This window comes from Sarcophilus harrisii, chromosome 4 (assembly GCF_902635505.1).
Source record: "Sarcophilus harrisii chromosome 4, mSarHar1.11, whole genome shotgun sequence".
Classification (NCBI taxonomy): Eukaryota; Metazoa; Chordata; class Mammalia; order Dasyuromorphia; family Dasyuridae; genus Sarcophilus; species Sarcophilus harrisii.
In genome coordinates, this window is record NC_045429.1 from 180,593,420 (window position 1) to 180,614,762 (window position 21,343).

A 21,343-nucleotide genomic window follows, 5' to 3' on the forward strand; every position below is an offset into this window, starting at 1 on the left:
GTTTGCCCAGGATTACATTGCTAGTGTCAGAACAAGGACTTCAGTAAATGTTGGAAGTGCCATTGATCCTAGCTTCTTTCTATTGTCCTTTTTAAGACACCATAGTGTTTCTACCTTCTTGGGGATGTGCTTGAAAAATGACTTGACTCTTCTAGGGAATAAAAAATGGATGTCTACACTTTTATATTTAATATGCATTATTAACACTTTCTTAAATCTAAACAGTCAACAAAACAATAAATCATGCCTTGATTTATAGCAATTGCTGATTTTTGAGGTATAAATGCTCACACTAAAAATTTAACATTTCTCACACGCTAGTTACTACTGATTCCAGCATCCCTATCTTGGCTCTCCTAAAGATAAATTATGGCAATTTTTCTTATCCTCATTTGGTTGCAGGGAATTTTACACATACCTGGAAAAATGTCTGTACTTACACTTTTTCTGTGTCTTGTATAATTTTCAGGTTCAAGGAATAGCTTATATAATGAGAATAGTTTTTGCAAGTTATTACTCTGCTTCTGTAACTGGTGAATGTTCAAAGACTGAATATTTCTATAGTGAAAAAAAATAGAAATTACGCCTTATAAAGTCCTACTCTTTGTTCTCCTGAGGTTTAATGCAATCAATAATGAATATTATGCTATTCAAGATATATCAGATCTTAATTCAGTTCCAGTTGATCAATGATGGACAGAATCAGCTACACCCAGAGAAGGAACACAGGGAAATCAATGTGGACTACTTACATTTTTGTTTTTCTTCCCAGGTTATTTTTACTTTCTGAATCCAATTCTTCTTGTGCAACAAGAGAACTGTATGGTTCTGCACACATACATTGTATCTAGGATATACAATAACATATTTAACATGTATAAGACTGCCTAGCATCTAGGGGAGAGGGTGAAGGGAGGGAAGGGAAAAATCGGAACAGAAGTGAGTGCAAGAGATAATGTTGTAAAAAATTACCCATGCATATGTTCTGTCAATAAAAAGTTATAATTAAAAAAAGAAATGTTAAAAAAATATATATCTTTAAAAAAAGGTTTTTTGGGGTATAGGTCATATTGGAATGCTCCAAGCTACTCAAATGTCACAGGAGGCTACAATAAGAGAATTGGAATCAGAAAAATCACTGGCAAAGGAGAGAGTATCCCAGCTCGAAGAAGAAAAAAATTTTATGCAAAACAGAACCCAAGCTATGGATGAGCAACAGAAAAGACAGATTCTGGAACTGGAAATGGTAGGAGGTTTTTCAGATTATCAGATGAGTTTTCTTTATTTTCTGAAAATTATATTTTTGAAATTCTTTGGAAAAGATTAAAAGATTGATCCCATTCTATGCGTATATTAAATCTATGGTATATAGTTTTTATAATTTTATAAAAATGCAGCATTGTGGAGACTATATATTGTAATAAATGAATCATAAAATGCAACATAAAAACTAATCAAATTCTACTTTTTAATCAAAAGGCTTTTTCAAAAATATTGTTTTTTCCACTAGAATTCTATTTTTTCATGAAGGATTCATACAGTTAATCATGTAGTTTTGAAGGATATGTCAGTCAACTAATATTTATTAAATGCCTATCCAGTATGTACCAAGCACTGCTCAAAGAGTAAAAAAGAGCTCAAACCAGTTCTTGCTGCCAAGGAACTACCAAACTAATGGAGGAGACAACATGCAAACCAACAATGTACAAATAAGATATATAGAAAATAAATTGAGGGTAATCTTAAGGAGAAAGCACTAAAATTGAGAATTGGGAAAGGCTTCCTGTAGAAAGAAAAGGAGACTTTAATTTAAGACTTGAAGGAAGCTAGAGAAGCTAGGGAGCAGAGATGAGGAGCAAGAGCTCTCCTGATGAGGTGCATAAGCCATCAAAAACTTTTGGAGTCAGCAGATAGACCACTGTATGTGAGAGACAGCAAAGAGGACCAGTGTCACGGGATCACAGGGTATCTGGAGGGAAGTAAGAAATGCTCATACATGAAATAGTACAAAAGTTATATGACTGCAAGATATAAGAACTGGATTTATTATTTCATTGCTATAGGGAACTACCAGATAAGGAAACTTCCTTTACCAATTCAAGATAGCTCTTTGACTTAACATAAAAGATTTTTCAGTAATGTCGATAAAAACTGGTCATTTATGCCCTGGACTCTTAATTTAAAAGAAGCTTTTTACATTTAGTCTAAAAGAATTACTGACATGTGTAACTTCAATGTACTAGTTCTTTTCCCTCTCCTTACTCTGAAATTGTGATCTTGTATGGTATATTATTATGTATATTTTAAGACAATAGATGATAATGTCTCTGTCTGGAACAATCCATTATATTTTATTATTTTGAACAATATTATACATATTATGATTGTCAAACATTGATGGTAATGATGAAAAAGCAATTAGTAATAGTGAGTTTTCATTTGAATATTTTTAATTGTAGCAAATAAGTGATGTAAAGAAATCTCAAAAAGAATTTTATGAGAAAGAGCTAAGAAATCTGCAGACTAAATTGGAAGGGGAAGCAGCACAATTAAATGAAGCTCACTCAAAGACTTTGGAAGAATTAGCATGGAAGCACCATATTGCAATTGAGACTGCCCACAGTAATGCAAATAAGGATAAAAAAAGGCTACAGATGGTAAGGTTGTTGTTTTTCTTAATTTATCTAACTTTAAATTCTAATATACTAGTTTTGGAAATGAACAACTGGGGGTAATAAGATTGTCTGAAACTAGGCCAGTAGAGCACTAAAGATGATAAGTTGAAATTAGGAAGACTTTTAAGTATTGATTCAGGGATGGAATAACTTCATATCACTTTACTGAGGACCAGTGTCATTCATTCTGAAGAGAGATCACAAGGTTGAATGTTATTAATTACAACTATTAGTTAAAGAGGAATCACACACAGTGGGTAGCAAAGAAATGGAGATATTTTAGCAATTTTTTTTTCAAGAAACTTGGCAGGAGAGAGGAAAAAGGGGAACATTGTAGTGTTCTGATTGGTTTTCTGGAGATCTCTGAACCAGCCTTTGTTTTAGTAGGGTAATCACCACAAGAATAGCCAGGTGTTAAAGTCCAAATTCTTTATTGTTTCCTTGCCTGGGGCCTGGTTAGCTTTCTGGAGGGCCTTCAGACCAGCCTTGATCTCAGTGGGGGAAGCAGGAGGACAGGCCAACCACCATGGTGGTGTGAGATGGAGTGAATGTCTCTGCTTGGCTCCTAGAGCTTGAGCTCCCGCCTCCAGTCCTCTGTCTTCTCTGGCTCTGACTCTGGCTGAATTTGTCCCAGCTTTATATACTCTATTTTAATTACATCATAGGTGTGAATCTTGTAGAACTATAGTAAGTACTAAGTACATGTACTGAACTAGAACACTATTAATCATCATGCTAAATTAGACAACCATTGTCTCAGTTCCATTGAGTTAGCACCTTGTAAGAATCTTTGTTTCAAGTACAGAGTTCTGGCCCATAACAGAACATGACAATTGGGATAGAAGTTTCCAGGAAATATATTTTTTGTTTTTAAGGATTGGGAAAATCCTGTAGGTAGATGGAAAAGAATCCAGGAAAAGGAATCACTGAAGATATATGACCTCTGGACCAGGGCATTAAACGAGAGTAAGATCACTCTAGAGATTTAAAATAGCATCATAATATAAAGCAAGGTAAAATGTGTTTTTGTTACCTGCTCCCCAATAACATGCTCTAATTATAATTTTCTTATTTTTTTTCTCATTTTCTTAGGAACTAGAAGAACAGTATGAAAAAGAAAAACTACAACTGGAAGGAGATAAAAGTCAACTTAGACAACAGATGGAAAGGCTAAAGGAAGAATTGACAGCCAAACTAAATATAGCTAACCAGGAGGCAAGAATCCCCCTAAATCACATCAACTTTTTATGTTAGGTCCTAGTTAATCCAATAATGATGTCTTGAGAAGATAGTATCTTGAGACACTTAACTTGTCAGTGTGCCCCAGACAGCACTTTAAGACTCTTGCAGATGTTAGGGCTCTATAGCACTGCAGGATCATTGCTTTCCAAGCGGTTTTATCCTGATTTTCAAAATTGGAGATCCAGACCCTTTCCACCATTGAACCCGTGAGAAAAAAAGAAATTTCTTATTCTAGTGGCATTCTAGGATAGGTTGATGTCATTTTATGATGACAGATGATATCATTTTAGAGGGAAATTGAATCAATTTGTACTTATCTATAAGTATTACTCTCCCATTGTGAAATTATTTTCAAATATTCCACAAAAGCATTAGACAAAATGTTGTGACTAGCAAACAGGCAAACAAAATACCAGAAATAAGTAGGTAGTCCTGGAAAAAAACCAAAATTTTATCTTAGTCTTGTACAAAATTTTAATATATCTACATCATAATGCTGCCTCTTTTTCTTATTGCTGTGTTTTAAAGAAAAATATAAGTGAAAATGATGAGAAAATAATAGATTTTTAAAATCTGTATTTTTATTGACAATGAGAAGGCTTCTTAAATTTTTTCCACTTACAATCTCTTTTCATCCAAGAAATTCTTACATGACCCTGTATATATAGATATATAAAGTAAGTATACAGATCAAATACTTGCTGGTGGTAAATCATAATTTTTCTACCTCCACATTCAATTACAAAACTCCATGTGGGGGCACTACCCACAGTTTTAAGAAGTTTTTATATATGTGATCATGAATAGGTATGGATAGGATGAACATGATTTTTACCAAATCACAATTCACGGTTATCTAAGAATTCCTAATGAGGCATTTTTTTCAGAAAAAAAATTTTTTTGAAGATGGCACTAACTTACACAGCAGATGCTGTGAACTTCTTGCTCTAGGAGGTCTTATAAGGGCTGTAAACCTAAGATCTAGAAGGATTAGACCTGTTCATGGATAGTAGAGCCATAATGACAATGTAGATTTAAATTAATATGCTAGGATAGATTCAGAGCACTCTCAGGATTAAAATAATGGGCTATATAACTACAACCAGTGCCCTCTGATCTCATTGGAAAGGAATTAGCTCTAGTTTTCCTGTCAGGGCTCCTTTTTGTCTTATCCATGAATTTATGGTTTGACTTTTTTTTGCAGTTCTAAAGTGGAAGATGTCCCATACTGTAGTTTCTCATTGAATTTTTTCATTATTCTGTGTGGTCTGAACCTAAGAATTTTACTTATATGAATATATGGGTGATTTGCCTTCATTCAGGCAGCTTAGTTGGAAACAGTTGATTGTTTTCATAATTTTCATTTTCACAAATATTTCATAATTTTTTCCATTATTTTTCATTCCTAAGTAGTTACCAGCCTAGTTTATAACTAAATATATACATACATCCTATTTTCCTTGCTACCTTCATACTGCTGTCAGATTAAATTTATATAAATATGATTTCCATTCTCATTTCTCTGTGAAAATTTTTTCACTTTCCCCCTATTATCTGCAGAATAAAGTTCAGACTCAAATAGCTGTGCCTTTAAGGTTCTCAGTTTACTCAAATTTTAATTTTTTAATACTTTGTTTTTTCAAATACGTGTGAGGATAGCATTAAACATTCATTTTTGTAAAACTTTGTGTCCCAATTTTTCTATGTCCTTCCCTTACCACTCCCCTCCCCAAGACAGCAAGCACTCTTGATATAGGTTAAACATATACAGTTCTTTTAAACATACTTTCAGATTAAATGACTTTCAGTCGTGTTGTGCAAGAAAAATCAGACAAAAAAAGGAAAAAACCATGACAAAAAAAAAAAATAAACAAGCACACACATACCACTACCAAAAAATCAAAGGTAAAAATATTGTGCTTTGATCTAAGTTTAGTCTCCATAGTTCCCTCTCTGGTCATGGATGACATTTTCTATCTCAAGTCTATTGGAATTGCCTTGATTCACTGCATTGTTGAAAAGAGCTAAATCCATCACAGTAGATTATCACATAATCTTGTTACTGTGTACAATGTTCTCTTGGTTCTACTCACTTTACTCAGCATCAGTTTGAAGCTTTTTTGAAATCGGTCTGCTCATCCTTTCTTATAGAACTATAATATTCTGTTCTATTTATATGCCATAATTTATTCAGCCATTCCTCCAACTGATGGGCATCTACTCAGTTTCCACTGACTCAATTTTTATCTCCTATTACTTCCTTAAGTACCAGTCTGACTGACCTGTTCCTATCCCCAGAATAAAAAATGCAATGTGTTCTTAACTTAGCTTAGAATGACTTTTTTTTTGTCGCATGTTCCCTTGTCCAAATGCTAATCATTCTTCAAGACCTACCTAACTCCATGAAATCCCCCTGACCATTGACATATGGCAATCTTTCCATCCTCTAAATTCCTTTGGCATTTTTTATTTGTATCAGTTAACTAGCACTTACATTCAACCACCTCTTGTATTATTGAATTTTTCACTGTTTCACTTCCTAAATGATAAAAGCTTTGAAGAGTTTGTCTTTATATTTGTACTATATTTCCTAGTACAGTGCTGTGAATATAATAGACCATCAATATATATTTAATGAATGAATAGATATTTTTATCCCTCCACATTATTAAGCTAAAATAGATTTTTGCCTCTTAATTCCCCGCTCCACCAAATTTGGAATTCTTGAAATTGATACATGATAAGGAACAGAAATATCAGAGACTAGGCTTTTCAATGACTAGGTCAAAACTAAGAATTCCATTAAATTAATTTTATTTGGTAGAGTTTTTAAAACTGAAATGTTATTATTTGCAGGTGTAAGATTATTATTATTTAAATATTTCCTCAATATGCATAATTAGAAGAAGGTAATTAAAGGAAGAAGATGGGCGGTATTTTTGGTTTGAATCTCAAAAATATACCTATCCTCTAAAAGCATTATATTTTTATGCAGGTTTCTCACCTCCAGGATCTAGTCACTAAAAGTGAACAAGGTCTTGGTTCTGCAGAAGGAGTTATCTCTGAGCTTCAGGTTTCCCATGGACAACTTCAGAATGAACTAGATTTCACTAAAGCTCAGCTAAAAGAAACTACAGACTCATTATTAAATCTTGAGGTAATTTCATAATTCATCCTTGGTCCAAGTTCAGTGATAGAGAAATAAAATTCCAGCTACTGACACACCTATCTGTGTGACCATGGGAAGGTCACTTGATCTCTATATCCTAAAGAGTTTTCTGACACTGTAAATTGCCAACAAGATAAACTTTCAATCCCTATATTAATTAAATCATAGATCTGGAGGAAAAAACACCCATACTTCTAGTTTTATAACTTATTTAAGCAGCCAATTACCAGTACAAGGGTCTACCATGTTACTTTGTAAATTATAGGCATTTGTAACAATTTTTAAAACTTTAATTGACTGCAGCTTTTTTAAAAATAGAGCCTTTAATTATTTGTTTAAAAGACATCTAAATGATTCATTTAAAGGAAAATAGATAAAATTTTTCCATAGATTTCATTTCCTCAAACTTTCTCACTCTTAATCCTCTTGGCCCTGGTGACCCTATTTCTGGTGGCAAAAGTAAAACAAAAGTCTAAACATATTCCATACTTTCCTTTTTCTGTTTTTGAACTATGAAAATAAGAATCTATTAGGTTGATTGCTATCAACTTGGGGCTGAGAGAATGGGAGTTGAGGAAAAAGAAGATTAAAGTTAAAGGCTCTTGTTCTTAACCTTTTTGTTTCTTTAAAACAAATAATTGGTGCCACCTCTGAAACATATAATTGTCAGAATTTACATGATATTAGCACTGTGTTAAATCCATTATAAAATAATTTAGAATGAGACGGTAATTTTATTTCAAATGTCAATTCTTGAACAAATCATTTAGCCCTGGAAAACAGTTTTTTTTATCAGATTGGACTAGATGATCTTTAATAATATCTTATAGCTTTTAATTTTATAAAATGTGTCTCACCTCCAATTCTGACTTCTGTACTTTGTGAAAGTGGGGTTTTTTGTTTTTGTTTTTGTTTTTTTGTTTGTTTGTTTGTTTTGGTGAATTGACTTAACTTTTCCCAAACAATTCAAATTGGAACAACTTTTTGCAAGGTACACTTTGCTAGGTACTTAAGAGAGATATATCTCCCATATAACTCATAAGAGACAATGAGACATTGAGCGAAAAAGAAATATTTCATTGTCTAGATATACTTTAGTTTGGCAAGCTATAGCTAGACTGTCAATAAGCAGGGGAACCAAGTATGGTAATAATGATAATTGTGGAATCCCATACTGCCTTCTGCCTCACAATCCTACATATCTACCATCAGGTTTTTAGCATTTGAATTACCAATAGATATTTGATACCCCTACAAATCTTTTTTTAGTTGAAATTTAACCTAATGTTCTTGTTGCTATACTGTACTACCTCTCTGCTTCTAGTATTATCAAGAATCTTAGGTGATTGATGCCAATCTACAAATAGCTATCTCATGTAGTCATTTAGAAAATAGCATTTCATTATATTACATAATCCAAACATATGGCAAATAGTGTATCATTATTTTAAAAAGTTTAGCTAGTTGCTTTGATACTTGATTATTATCCTGATTATCTGCCATTGAATCATCATATCATAGCATTTATGTCTTCGTTAAGACCTGAGAATCTGAAAGATAACACTAGTAACCTTTTTTTTTGAAATAATGTACTTTTGACTCAAGTTCACATATTTAAACAGAATACTATAATAGGATTATTGAATAATCCGTGATGGGAAAAAAAAAGTTTCAAATTAGTATTGCCACTTATGATCTGACTAATTATGGTGGCTTACAAATGCTTCAATAATAGAGTAGTTCTGTGTTATAATCAGTGTATGTTTGGCCCTCTCCTATTGTCATAATCATAAATTAGGTATATTTTCTCTTCCTGTGTGACTCATCCACATTCCACATAAATTCAAAGATGAGTGTACCCAAAAGCTGATTTCTCCTAGATTCTTTAAATTATGTGAATACATAATTCAACATATGGGCTGACCATCTGTTATTCCTTACTCTTGCTATTTGGGCAGTTCACTTCCTTTTCTAATCATAAATCTCCTGTTTGATATCATTTATGTCACTTTTTTGCACAAATTATAATTGTCAGTATGCTATGTTCTTGTCATGCAGACAATTCAGTCTCTTTGTTGTCTTTTGTGTTATGTGTAGTTTTTATTGTTTGCAAATTGTGATGCACTATAATTTTACCCTAAAAATGGGATTTTATTTTAGGGAGCATTTTAGAATCATTAAAATATCAAATTATATTTATTTTTAAATTATATTATTAGTATAGTTTTGGGAAAGTTTTTAAATTTATTTTGTTGTCATAAAAACTGTCAAATTGCTAGAAATTTTTGGCACTGCTCATTTTATATAAAGTAATTATTTGAAGTAAAGATTTTAAATAGCCATCTTTTACATTTTGATGCACATTTTGCATTATAAAGATTTTGTTTTTCAGAGAGAACTGCAACAAGAAAGACAACAGCATAAGGCATTGCTTGCTACCATGAGGGAAGATGAGAAGTACAAAGTGGACAAAATGGCCCAAGACTTAGAAATAAAATGGACTGAAAATCTTAGGTGCCTTTTCTTTAACCTTTAAAAAATTTACATTTTTAATGTAAAAATTATGAAGACATGGTAAAAAAAATTTTCACATACAATTTGCTTCTTAACTTTTAATTATTTAGAGGCCTTTGTCAAATATTGAATTTGTAAAAACCAAGGCATGTGAGTAAATAGGTACTATAATCATGCAATTTCTGCAGAGTACTGTAGTATAATATATAGCATTTTAAATACAGTCTTGCATTTTTCTCCCAATTTTATATATATATATATATAAAACCTGAGTATGGATAGCAATGAAGACAAGATCTTGGTGAAAATCAGAAAAAAGATAAAACAAAGAGACAAAGGTAGAAAACTGATCAAAAGGAATAAAACGTTTATTAGAATCAAAATGTTAAAAATCACAGTAAATATTTTCTTATTGTGATTTTCTGTTATTTTTCAGTATATAAGTATATATGATTTTTTTTTCTTCTGTAGATTTCATTTTATTGGTGAGGGCCTATTATTTAAGATGGCCTGTGTAGACCAATATAGTAAGTCACAGCTTTGGTGGTAACAGTTTTTCCCTTGGAGTCTTGTCTTGCCAATTTATAAACAATTTTTTAGGGCTGTGCTCATTGATAGTTATAAGCTGGGTATTAATAGTTGCCTCTCTGTACAGTTCTCTAGAAGAGAGGATATATAGATCTCTCAGACCAGAAGGTGCACAGCTTTAGGTAGGAAATATATTCCTTTCTCATTGTCTTCCAGTTCATCTCCTTTTATTTCCAGCAGAAAAGAAGAAATCTAATGGAAATACAATCTCCTCTTTAAGCTTTTATAATCCTTTTATTCACAGCTATAGTCTACATGGTGATTGAATGAATATTAGAAATAATATATACTTGAATTTTTTTAACCTTCTAATTAATAATACCTCACCCAAACTTTTAGTGATTACTAATGAGGTATTCATGCTAGTGTATACATATAACACAATAAACTCTTCTAATCATAACTTTTGCCAGCAACCATTAGATTTCCCCATCCTGCCTCCTTTTTCTTCCCCTTTATCTACCAATTTGAGGAGGTCACATCCATGTTTTTTCCACATTCTCTTTTCTTCTACTAGTGGACTCAGAGTCCTATCTTACCATTTCTTCCTTAATACTCTATTGAACTTAGTTCATCTTTTTCTTATTTTACCACAACTATATTCCACTGCCATTCTCCTAAATAACTTCTTTGGTAGATAAATGAATTTAGTAGTCAAGTGACTACAGACCTTTGTGTTCATCATTATCACATTAGGTTTACAACATATATCATTCAATAAGTTGCACAATAGCAGCATGGTGATTGTGCTAATAAAATGAGCTAAAGGTCTGAAGTCTTCCGCACATCTTCAAATTCATTTTGTGACTTTGAACAAGATTTTCTGATTGTTTTCTTTTTTAAAGAATAGGCATATTGATTATTGCATATTTGAGAATAGTAATTCCAATTGCCAAGTACTTTGAATTAATTTTTTCAATTGCTAAATAATTGTCTCATTTTTAGACAAGAATGTTCTAGACTTCGAGAAGAGTTAAGACGTCAACATGAAGAAGATAAAAAGTCAGCAATGACTCAACTTTTGCAGTTAAAAGAACGGGAAAAGAATGCTGCCAGAGATGGATGGCAGAAGAAGGTAGAAGATCTCTTAGATCAGGTAATTAATATTGATAATTAATAATAATGAAGAACAATAATGGATTCATATTTCTAAAAGTTAATTTCTGGTTCATTCTTTTCTTTGAAATTCTCTATAAGATGAACTTAAATTTATGTACACCCAATTATATATAATCCTTGCACAGGAATTTACCTATCCAATTTGCTGAATCACTTTAGCCTGGATGTTTTCAGGAGCTTCCCTTTCCCTTTCAGCTTGTTGCCATTTCCATGTTCTCTTCCATCTATTTTTACTCCTTGTATTGAGTCTTAGGTTAGAGATACAACTAGTAGTGACCAGTCAAAAAGGACAGCGAGAAGAGCAAAGCTTCACCTTCTCCCCAAATCTTTTACTCCCTCAGCCTTTAATTGCTGGTCTCACGCAGATCCTCTAAGAAAATGACTCAGAAATTCAGTTTGTGGGTGTTCAGCTGAAATTATAATGAAACTTTACCCTGTCCAATTCAGACCTTTTTAGATCATATTGTTCTTTTGGAAAGAACAGCTTTTGGAAAGCTGGTGAAGTTTATGAACCTTTCTTAGAATAATGTTTTAAATGCATAAGATAAAATGTATAGATTAAAAAGGAATTCATCTACACTGAAATCCAGCGTCAAAATATTTTTAAAACATTCTCAGACCTTTACTTTAGTTCTTTGTGTACCCAAAGACTCATCATCCATATATATTTTTAATTTCTTTAATTTAATTTTAAATTTTTTAATTTCTAAGTGAAAAAAAAAAAAGAAAAAGGATAAATTTATAGGAACTTTTTTTATACCCCACCAGTTTCCCTTGGCAGTTAGCAATCATTAGGGAGAAAAAATTTCCCATCCTGGAGAATACTGTTTTCTTACTTTAGAGATAAATGCTTAAATTTATCACAGTTAAAGAATGGATAAGATTCCTGGTGTTGATTAAAAAGGAGAAAAAGTTTTGAAGGCATAACAAGATTTTAAGGTCATTAGATGTCATCCATATACTTAAAGAAAAAGTTCAATTAGTTAATACACCTAAATAGATTGAAACAGCTTCCTTCCAAAAAGGAGCAATTTATTTTCTTTTGATCAATAGTATCTTGCCCAATTTGTTTCTATACTTTTAGCCTCTGGAATAAAAATGATATAGAAACAAAAGATAGAAGTATTCTTAAGTTTTTCTTGTTTCATGTTCACTTCAACATTTAAAACTAAAATTAAAACCGTTTTCTCTCTTCAAATAATTTAAACAACTTTTAAATTTATGATCTACTATTGCTATTTTGCAAAGCCAGTGATTAAATAGTATGTTGACTGCCCTAATCCAGTAATTGGTTGGCAAGCCATACATTGAGGACAAGCAGCACACTGCTCTATAAGCTTTAGCACTATGACTACATAGTAGCTTAACTTACCTTTTTAAAGAGTTAACTGTAGTTTTTATTTTTGTTCTAGGAAATTTTTTAATTAATATGATAAGCTCTCCTACTGGTAATTTCAAAGAACTACATGAAATATTTTTAAGAGAGTTTAAAATCTATTTTTGAAGTTTCAGTATTTGCATAGTTAGCCAAAATGTATACATGTTTTGTATGGAATATTGGAAAGGTGCTATATGATGTTTGCTTTAAAATTTTTTGTGAGCAAATTTGGGACTTTAGAAACTTGATAAGAAGAAGGAAGCAATTGTATTAGATGCTTCATTTAAAACTGATCCCAATGAAGTTTGGCATGTTATTAATATTCTCATGTAAAGCATTTATACTGGACATCTGAAGACAAATCTTAATAGCCAAAGTAGTCATTATGTTATTTTGCACTCTGCCATTCTGGTGGTAGTGGAAGATTTCAGTAGTTCATATTAGCTTGTGAAAATTGAAGTCTTCTTTGGTATTTTAAGTGTCATTTTAAAATTGTCATTTAGTTAACTAAAGAACAAGAACAAAAAACTTTACTACCATTATATCCATTTCCTCCAGATAGTGGTTATTATTTTAGTAGGTTTAGGAATCTATATTTACATATCAGATTTTTTCTTACCTCTAACAATTTTTCTTTAAAAGATTTGTTTTCACACATTATGCTTCTGTGCAAGATAAATAATTTTCCTAATGTCTCATCTTCTCTGACATGATAGAATATCCCTTGACAGGAGTAGGCCAGCACCATCTTGATACATGAACTCTCTGAAGTCTAAACTGTTTTTTACTTATTTTTTGAGAGAAGTCTGTTATATTCCTTTCTGCTGTCTCTAGAGTTGTTAACCCTCAGTATTTTGGGTTCGTATTGCCCCCATCCCTATGGCATATTAATATTCACGTAGACCTCAAGTTAACCTGTGTACAATGAAACAGTTTATTTGGGTTATAAGATCATAGATTTAGAATTGGAACAGGCCTGAGAAGTCATATAGTCAACTTTTCTTATTTTTAAATGGGAATATTAGTAAAGTCATATAACCAAGAAGCATTAGACCTGTATATCATAGAACGAAATGTTTGAATCATTTCCTGCCTCCATTCTCCCAAAGGAAACACCTTCCTCCTCCTTTGAGCCTTGGAGTCCCTTTCTTTCTGCTTTGGTCTCACATCTCAGTAAAGTCAGCCCAAAGTGGTCTGTCCTTTCAGATCCCATCTCCTAGCTAAGTAGAGGTGGTACATAGCTAACCTCACTGTAGCTTATTGCATAGATTATAGATTCTTTGGGTGTCATGCCATAGTTGAACTCAAATCAATACCAATTTTTTCAGAATTCTGTGGCTTCCGAATTTTAGAAATTCTACTTTGCAAGTGGCCTGGCTTATTCAGCTTTCTATTCCTGATTCCCTGGTCTGAAAAGGAATACTGTTCAAAGATAACTACTACACAAGGCACAAGGCCTAGCTGTCACAAATCCAACCCTGACAAGAGGCAAGATATCAACATAGTTGTGGTAGAGCCTCTGGTCACCATGTTTTTCCTCATTATTTTCTCAACCTTTGTGCCTTTCTCCTCAGTCCTGTCAGAAGTCAGGTGGACTCCAAATTCTTGCTAAGTAAGGCAGCAGTCTCAGTTGCATTGCCCCATCTGTACCTCATTCTAGCTGGAAAGGTCCTAGGTCCTCTTTTCAGTCACTTATAATTCTACATTTTTACTTTTTCTTCCTTTTACTTCCTGGAAGTTCTTTTCCAAGTCTTCAAGTGGATGGTCTGTGATCATCAAGGTGCTAAAGGACCTGATCATCTCTAAAGCAAAAGCTACTACAAATGCCCTAACAGCCCAGCACCAGAAGGTAGTTTTCAGAGGTTCAGAATACTACTGCTACATTTTATGCCATCTCTTTTTACTCCAGCCTTAGAAAGGGTATAATGCTTTATTGCTTTTTAAAATAGTATAACCCCCAAATAGTAAAATGAAAAACAAATTTTTTCCTTTAGGGTGATACATATTGTCAATCCCATCAATCAATAAACATTATATAGTGATACATCAGAATAGGACATAATCAATTAATATCAAGTCAAAACTTTAATAGCTTCAAATCCCTTAAACTCGTCCCTCTTTTTCCCCCCATAATAGAATAATTGCATATTTGGCCATAATGTTGCAATTATGTTTCCCTCTTTTGAAATGATGAAATTGACTAGGAATAGGTTTTATTTGAAATAGCAAGAACATAGTAGTTTGTTTGTTTGGATTGGGGAAGGGAGGGCAAGCACAGTGGCACAGGTTTGGTACTTATGATTTCATCAGTGTAGTGAATTTGCAGTGAAGAAACCCTCTGTATAAGCAGGTGGCAATCTTTCCTATCTGACCAGTTCTCTAGGTTAATCTAGCTATTTGGAACCAGGTCCCCTCTGCTATTGATCTCCACTTTTATCTATATCTTTCCCAACTCCTGGACCTGTTCCAAGACAGTTCCAGCATAGTGTGGTCTACATTCTAGTTTCTTAAATAGTTCACCAAAAGGAACTGACTTTGCCTACCATTGCTGTCTGGAGCTCACTGAACATACAGCAGGGTTGTCATAAAATAGGTTTGAAGCCCAAGGTAGAGCCTGACAATATTGAACAGAAATGTACTGAGAGCTGGTGGATTAGAAAATAACATGAAATCCAGATTTCCAAGTTTGGGGATTGTTTCTGGTCCCAAATGATGCAGATATGTGAGCTCCTACTGTGCTTTTCACATTTTTATTTCTGGTCGTTTGTGTATGGCAAGCAAGAAATTGCATACTTTGTTTTGCCTATAAATTTAAATTCTGTGAATGGTTTCTGGACCAACTTAGATTATTTTGCTATCTAAAAAGAGTCAGAGAAAAATCACAGGTAATTCATTGTCTTGAAATCACCTACTTATACTTTATTAACTCTTTCATAAGCTTTTATTTCCACCCTGTTTTGACTTTTTAATTTCATTTTTCCTTTTAACATCTTTTTTTAACCCAATAATTGAATTAATAAGACTGACTGATTTTTTGTAATAATTTACATTCAGTTACATAATGGTAATAAGGGTGAAGAAATAAATTTTTGTCATCTCTATCTATTATAGTTTCTTCTAAGTCAGAATATTTTCTAATATGGATTATAAAATATAGGGCCTGTGATTATTACACTATGTGAGGGAAGTAGCAGACATTTCTATGTCAACTTGCACATATTTTTTTGCTAATGTGATTTTGGTCTATAATGATTCATAAATTCAACCAAAGCTATGAAAGACTTTCACTCAACTAAAAATAAAAAGTTCATGTAATGCAGCCTGAATATTCTTCAAGATATGCTGAGGAAAACTATGTTACAATTTGGGTTAAATTGCAGGCATCAGAGAATAAGGTGAAAGAGCATACAGCTTTATAGATCAGTGGTTTATACTTATAACCTGAAAAACCCTGGTAGGCTGTGGAATTTTGACTTTAAGTGAATACTGCTTCACAAAATATATATTATTATTTTTTCAAATGCATTTAAATGTATATTTGATGAAATAAAAATTTATTTTAAAATAATGAATTCATAGTAGTTCACTGCCATTATTTTTGCAACCAACATATTAAGAGTGTAATTAGAGTACAATTATTACCATAATAGCTGTTTTTTGTATTTGTTTTTTTTACTATTACAAATGGGGATAGTACTCATCCTTGAAAAGGTTGGAAACCCTCAAAGCACAATAATTCAAGGGTGGAATCATGCTGGCCAAAAAAAAAAAAAGTCATATTAGAGGGTTAGCAAACAAAGTGACCCAAAATCAAGCCAGTGTTATTAAATCATAGCATATTAATTTGGTGAGATAGTATGGTACTTAACCTTCAAGAACAAGCTAAGGAATTTATATTTGGTATCATAGGCAATTTGGATAGGCAATTTTATTCTCTTTCCATCAAATTTCTCTACTATCACTGTGATAATTAGAAAACAGTTAAAAATCTTTTCTTTGAAAATACTGAATAGAATTTTTAAAAACTATATTTTGAAAATAAAAAGCTATTTTTAAAAACTTCTAAATTTTCTCTCTAATAATATATAATAGGGAAATAATTTTTCTCTCTAGTAGTATAATATATACTAGATAAATAATTTGTGGTTCCTACTTTCCAAAAGGCCTCAAAAATAAATCAATTTCATTGTTACTATCTGTAGGAGTCCCAGCAAATCCCCTTACACCCAAATTTTCATAACAAAACTTAACAAAGTAACAGTTCAGTTTAAAGTAGAATATTAGCTCTGATCTACTGTTCTAAATGATATTATAATATTGTTACAGCTTTCTAATAAGAATTTGGTGCATCTTTTATTAAGTCAAGTCACAAAACAAGTGTTTCTTGTTTGGTTTGTGCCAGGTGCTGTGTTAAATTTAGCTAGAGTAAAAAGGCAAAAATAGTCCTTGACCTCAAAGAGCTTATAGTCTAATCAAGGAGATAGTATTGTAGATTATGTACAAACAAGATATACACAAAATATATAGGAAATAATCTCAGAAGGGAGGCACTACCATCCATTGTTTGCATGTTGACTACCCAGTTAAACTGTGAGCTCCTTGGGAGCAGAGACTGTCTTTTTGTCTTTCTTTAAAATCCCTACCTAATGTTTACCATAGTGCCTGGCATATAGTAGGTGCTTATTATGTGCTACTTGAGTTAAAACCAAGAAGAGGAAAAAAAGAGAATTCTAAACATATGAGATGCTTTCAGTATGAAGTGAGAAAATGGGAATGATGTGTAAGAGGAACAACCATGAAACCAAGTGTCATTGATAGAATAAATAGACTGTGTGGTAAATTAGAGGGTAAGATAGAAGAAAACTGGAAGAGAGGAAGGGGCCAGATTATAAAAGACTTTAAAATCCAAAAAAGAATTTTATTTGGAAGCAGCAAGGGAACCACTAGAGTTTGTTGAATATTGCTGTGACATGGTCAGGTCTATAATTTAGGAAAATTACTTTGACAGCTGAGGAAAAGGTAGACTAGAGTGAGGAGAAATTTGAGCCAGAGAAACTAAGTACAAAGCTGTTGAAATAGCCTGTGTATGAGATAATGAGAGTCTTCACTAGGTTGGTAACAGCGTCAGAAGAGAGATGAGGGCATTATAGGAGTGGTGTTATGAAGTGAGAAATGACAAGGGTACGGGGAGAACATGGAGAGAGATAAAAGTGAGGAGTGGAGGATTACAGGTTGCAAGCCTGGGTACCTATGAGAATAGTGTTGACCTACAGAAATTGGGAAGTTAGGGGGAAAAAAAGAAGGGGGTTGGGGGGAAGTTTGGAAATGCAGAGTTTAAGATGTCTATGAAACAACCAGTTTTAGATTTCTAATTGGCAGGATATATTTAATTTATTCTGTCTACCAATTTTCATATCAGTCTTTCTAGAAGCAACCTGATAGTCTTCTTAACATTACCTTTTTAAAGTATTCATCAATTAGTTTAGTTTTGAATTCCAGGATTGATAAGAGTGCTCTCAAGGTTTCAGTTATAGAAAATATAGATTAAAAAGATTATTTTCCCATGGCTTACCTAGAGATGATTTCTCAAATTATAAAGGAACATCTGATCAGTCTCATTGAGCCCTACAATGTTAGGGCTTTATAATGTTAAATAGAATTCACTGAGATGTCTAGGGAATCTGCATGTTTATTTCTAATCAAAAGACCAGCATTATTAACTCTTTAATAATTAGCCCTCTGCATAATATTATGAGATTCTTCCCCTTAAAATTACCCTTGATTCTCCATTACGTTAGTTCTTTGACTTTTATATATACAAAATTGGAGTTGAATATGTGTAAATATATATTGAGAACACAAATATAAGATAGTCCTTATCCTCAAGGAACTTGAATTCTGTTGGGAGGAGAAGGGATCATACATGTTGAGAAATAGTGGCAAGGGAAGAAAGCTATGGTCTAGGTAAAGATATTTGTTTAGTTCTGACTCTACAAAATCTCTCACTTCTCTACTTAGAGGGCCAGCATCTTAATTAGTCCCTTCTCAGCTCTCCCGAGACTATTGGAATAGCCTTCTATTTGGAGTCTTGTCTTCCAAACCATCCTTCACACAGTTCTGACCCATTTCAGTTCCCTACTCAGTATAAACTCTGATGACTCCCAATTCCAGAATCATTTACAAACTTTTGGAATTTAAAATACTGCTCTATAAGTCCCTCATCTGATTTTCTTTGTTCCTGATACATGACATTTCAAAGCCTATATTTTTGCCTTTGCATAATTTATTTATTTCTTGTTCCTAGAATTGTGTCTCTTCACTTAGTCCATTAAATCCCTAGTTCCCTTCAAAACTCCTCCAGTTTTCAGTGTTTATCTTTTTGAAAGTCATGATAGTGTTTATCTTGTTACCAAACACTTATGTGATAAATTCTCCTTGAGTTTAATTCAAGGAGTTAAATCCAAGCTCACCTATGAGAAGTTTTCCTGATTCCTCTATTCCCAACTGCTAGTGCCCCACTCCAGCCACCCACAGAATGACTTTATATTTTATGCATACCCATATATGTGTACATAGTGAACACTTAATAAACCCTTGGTAACTGATTTATGGCCAGTCATGGAGAGTAGGGAGCTACTGTACCTTATTAAGCAGAAGGGTAACATGGTCCAGACCTGTTCTTAAAAAACAAAACAAACAAACAAACAAAAAAAAAAAAAAACTTTGGCAGTAGAATGGAAACTATATTGGAATAAGGAGAGACTTAAGACAAAGACAAAAATTTAGAACGTTATAGTAGTCCAAGTGGAAACTGAGAGTATGAACAAGGGTATTGGCTCTTAGTTTAAAGAGAAAAGGATATATATGAGAGATGAAAGAAGAAATGATAAGATTTGTTAACAGTTTATGTACTATGAGTAAGTGAGGAGTTGAGGATAATGCCTAGGCAACTGGGATGATGGTGATGTCTTTGACAATAATAGGCAAGTTGAGAAGGGGGAATGATTTGGTGGGGGGGAAATGATAAACTCTATTTTGGACATGTTGAGTTTGAGAAGCCATAAAATTCAAAATGTTCTAAAGACTTCAGTTTGTGACACAAGCTTATCATTTTCAGTTTTTAATACAGAAAATGAACATATTTTTTCTCTTTAACGTTAGCAAAAGATCAAAGCAATACTAAAAAGTTGCTAAGTAATAAAACCATTTTAAAGAAAATTTCATATTTAAGACAATATTCCGCTAAAGTTGAAGTTAAAGTTAAATAAAAGCTATTTAATAAGAATATAAGGGCAATACGAAATGAAATGGCCTTTTTTCCCCTTGTGATTTTATCCCTTTCTAATTATTTGTTCATTGTTATGTGATTCAAAAATTTTGATGGGCTTCTCAAAACATGTCCAGAAAAATGAATATATTTACATTTTTCTTCCTTTCACCCACAAAACCATGTGTTTAGATTATCGTTAAATCTTTAAAATTTCCAATGAACATTTACTTTTGAGGCCTTCAGTAACCATGATGAGCAAACTTCTTTATGCTGAGAACTGATGGGTGTGCACAAAAGCTGAATGTTTTGCATAGGTAAGTCAACATACCAATAAACATATCCAGCACACTTAAAAGGCTGCTACAGATTTATATTGTCTTAACCAATTTTTTGTCTGTCTAATTTCTTTCTCTGAAGTTTTTCAACTTATTTTTTCCTCAGTATAATTAATGTTCTGTGTTTTACTCTCCCTTTTATCCCTTTTTCTTTTACTTAGTTGATTTCTGAATGTTTCCCTTTATTCCTGTGATCTTTTCATAGAGGCACTGTCTGGGTGAAGCTTTGCATAAATCTATCAACAATGTAAGTGAGCTGCACTTACAGTTTGTTCACAAGGGCATGCTACACTTCTCAATTTGCATAAGTGACATCATTGCTTTAAAGCTTCAGCCTGTCGATAGCAAAATACATGTTGGTAGAGTCATTAAGAGGATGTAATCTGATACAGTTAATAAAAGCTTTTTTTTTTAACTGCATTCATTCATTTGTATATGTGCTTACATCTGGCATAATATTTTATCATATTAATAAACAGCATTTTTATGCAAAGTCAAAGCAAGCTTTTCATAGCACTTTTCTTAAGCATAAAAATTGATGATGCTTTTCTTTGATACTCTGAATGTAGTGTTTTTTTTTTAAATTAACTAGTCAGCTTTATAATAAAATCAGTAATGAATTCCAACAGACCTAAACACTAGAAAAATGGATTTCTACATTTTCAGATTCTTAGTTCATTTTAAGATTTCAAGACTTAAAAGGTACTGTTAAATACTTATGAAATTTTGGAAAATTTGTGTTTATGTTTGTCCATGATATATTTTAGAAATTCAAAAGTTATAAGCACAAAGAAATGTATGGTGAGATTTTATCTCATTTCAGGGATTTACAATGGTTATCTACCTTATATATATTCAAGGATATATAAAAACTGAAGTAACAAAGTGATATTTATAAATATAAGTTTTCATTTTTCTTCTAAGAACAAAAAATAAATCCTGTACTAAACTACATGATATTAATTCTCTAATAGTTCTGTGAAGAATAGAAATCTTGGAATTTTTTTTTTTACATCTTGGAAAACTCAAAATTCAAGAGTCTTTATACTTTGA

The 21,343-nt window shown here is 32.5% G+C and overlaps 1 protein-coding gene across 10 annotated transcripts in view; it reads left to right on the forward strand.

Moving 5' to 3' along the window:
- FAM184A (family with sequence similarity 184 member A) overlaps window positions 1-21,343 on the forward strand; it is a 96,188-nt gene that overhangs the window by 45,750 nt on the left and 29,095 nt on the right. For 7 of the 10 annotated variants that reach the window (XR_004233627.1, XM_031964354.1, XM_031964351.1 and 4 more), the window contains 7 exons: window positions 1,065-1,246; window positions 2,460-2,657; window positions 3,768-3,890; window positions 6,913-7,074; window positions 9,479-9,600; window positions 11,134-11,284; window positions 20,496-20,537. Coding sequence is in view for 9 of the 10 variants with exons in the window: in XM_031964354.1 (XP_031820214.1) it covers window positions 1,065-1,246; window positions 2,460-2,657; window positions 3,768-3,890; window positions 6,913-7,074; window positions 9,479-9,600; window positions 11,134-11,284; window positions 20,496-20,537 (980 nt within the window). In the remaining variant the exon portion in view is untranslated. The remainder of the gene's footprint in view (window positions 1-1,064; window positions 1,247-2,459; window positions 2,658-3,767; window positions 3,891-6,912; window positions 7,075-9,478; window positions 9,601-11,133; window positions 11,285-20,495; window positions 20,538-21,343) is intronic. The other 3 variants (XM_031964353.1, XM_031964355.1, XM_003769398.4) reach the window with 1 other exon arrangement.